This window comes from Drosophila grimshawi, unplaced genomic scaffold, assembly GCF_018153295.1.
Source record: "Drosophila grimshawi isolate 15287-2541.00 unplaced genomic scaffold, ASM1815329v1 contig_1377, whole genome shotgun sequence".
NCBI classification, from domain to species: domain Eukaryota; kingdom Metazoa; phylum Arthropoda; class Insecta; order Diptera; family Drosophilidae; genus Drosophila; species Drosophila grimshawi.
Window position 1 is genome coordinate 24,375,623 of NW_025062900.1, and position 2,008 is coordinate 24,377,630.

The 2,008-nt window shown below is 40.5% G+C and overlaps 1 protein-coding gene across 1 annotated transcript; it reads right to left on the bottom strand.

Annotated features, from left to right (window-relative positions):
- Positions 1–202: 202 nt before the first annotated feature.
- LOC6566479 (ribokinase) lies at positions 203–1,570 on the bottom strand. Its single transcript, XM_001993380.3, has 2 exons — positions 1,436–1,570; positions 203–1,382 (listed from the first exon to the last, which is right to left on the bottom strand). The coding sequence occupies exons 1-2, from the start codon at positions 1,489–1,491 to the stop codon at positions 320–322; spliced, it is 1,119 nt and encodes a 372-aa protein (XP_001993416.1). The 5' UTR covers positions 1,492–1,570; the 3' UTR covers positions 203–319.
- Between the last annotated feature and the right edge of the window lie 438 nt (positions 1,571–2,008).

Sequence of the window (2,008 nt, forward strand, 5' to 3'; positions counted from 1 at the left end):
ATAGTTGACCCACGCTGTAATTTGCTAATTAAAATGCACGATTGCGTATTTATTTTTTATTTTTTTGTTGATTGCCGACACGCTGACAATGTTCATTGCAATTCGATTAAGTTTCGGAGCGCTTAACGCAAAATGTTAATTGTGACAACATTTCAACAAAATGGTAATTTTAATTGTGCACCCATCTATCTTTTGATAATGTGAATTCGAAATTCACCAGATCTTCGATTTCATTTATTTAAAAGTCGTTTAAAACCTAGATTTATTTACATTTTTCGTTATGTTCATTAAAATGATTTAAATGTAGTCGAAACTAGATTTATGCAGATATTGGTTGTGGTTCGGTGTCCTTTTGCTCTGGGGCTTCAGTTGTGGCAGTTGTCTTGGGTTCTGGCTCCACCACCGGTGGTAGGAGTGTTTCTGTTTTTGTTGGAGCTGGTGTCGTCTCTGGCTCAGTGGGTTTGGTGGATTCATCCGCGATCACAGTGCACGTAGGCACAAATCGACATAGATCATTCTGAGCATATTCCGGTCCCGGAAAACTAAGCTGAGTGCCGCGATGGCCAACAGCGTACGCGGCACAGATGTTGGCCGCACTGATATGACTCTCCCGGTGGAGGTTGGGAAAGATCGCGATGTGGTAGGCTAGGCTGCCGAGAAAGGCATCACCAGCACCCGAAGTGTCGGCCAGGAAGCGTACAGGTGCGGCCGGGCAGTGGATGCACACATCTCGTTCCGTGCTCGACAAAAAAACCGCGCCCAGTGCTCCCATTGTAATTATGACACTCTTGGCACCCTTGTCGATTATTTCATTGGCGGCTGCTTTAGCATCCTGCAACGTGTTAACCTGCTCGCGTTCGGTTAGCTGAGCAGCTTCCATCTCATTGATGCATAGAATTGTGGGTGTTGTGATCAGTTCCACGTTGATGTTCTTGGGCATGGGAGACGCATTCAATATGGATATCCCCTTAAATTGTTGCAGTGCAAACAGTACGGCCTTCTGCTCCGTCTCCAGTTGGCACATCAGAACCTTGGCGTTCTTGAACAGTTTTTTACAGCGAGAGACATCCTTGGGCCGAAGCATCGAATTCGCACCGGGCAGCACGATAATTGTGTTCTCTGCATTGTCGGACACAATAATTTCGGCCAAGCCGGTGGGCATGCTCTCCACCCTTTCCACAAAGTCAAGATTGATCTCTAACGTCTTCAAATACTCCAAGTAGTCTTCGCCCAGAGCATCGGTGCCCAATTTCGTTATCAACGCACAATTGGCGCCTAGTTTAGAAGCTGCCACACATTGATTGGCGCCTTTGCCACCAAAACAACGCTCTCTGTGCATCGCCAGTACTGTTTCTCCCGGTTTAGGCAACTCATTGACATATCTACAAAGAGGATCGAACTGCAATCTTGCGAATTACATGAGGGATACACTTACGTAATGTAGTCGATATTTGATGAACCAAAGACCAGCACGTCAATATTGTCTTTCATTTTAGCTGAACACAAATTTTGAAACCAGAACTTTTTTATACCGAATGATTTCAATTTTAAAATGATTGACTCAAAACTCTCCTTGGCTGTCTTATACATGCCAATGCAGAAATATTCAAAGATATCTGTAAAGAAAGAAGCTACTTTTAAAATATTTTGAAGTCATGTTACAAACTGAAAAAATTTTGACTTGAGTGAAAGTCAGCAGTTAAGGCGATAAATTTATTGGCAATTTAATAAAAAAAATTTCAGGTTTAGATAAATTTGCACTTAATTTATGAAAAATATTTAAATTAATTTTAATAACTTTGAGAAATAATTTCTAAAGTATTTATTTTATTGATCGGTCGAAGCTTAGCTTAAATAATTGTTGATCCTTTTCTGTTATATTATTTAATAAACAAATTCAAATACATGTTTCAAATGTTGTGTTGCCAGGCTTAAACATTGAAACTAATTGTTGATAAATATTTAAAATTAGCATCGGGATTGTGTAGATTGAAGTATGTAACACATG

Excerpts from the sequence above, each read along its gene's own strand:
- LOC6566479 (XM_001993380.3), bottom strand. The coding sequence starts at position 1,491 with ATGAAAGACAATATTGACGTGCTGGTCTTTGGTTCATCAAATATCGAC. Across the intron at positions 1,383-1,435 it reads TCAAATATCGACTACATTAC|ATATGTCAATGAGTTGCCTA; the intron begins GTAAGTGTATCC and ends TCCTCTTTGTAG.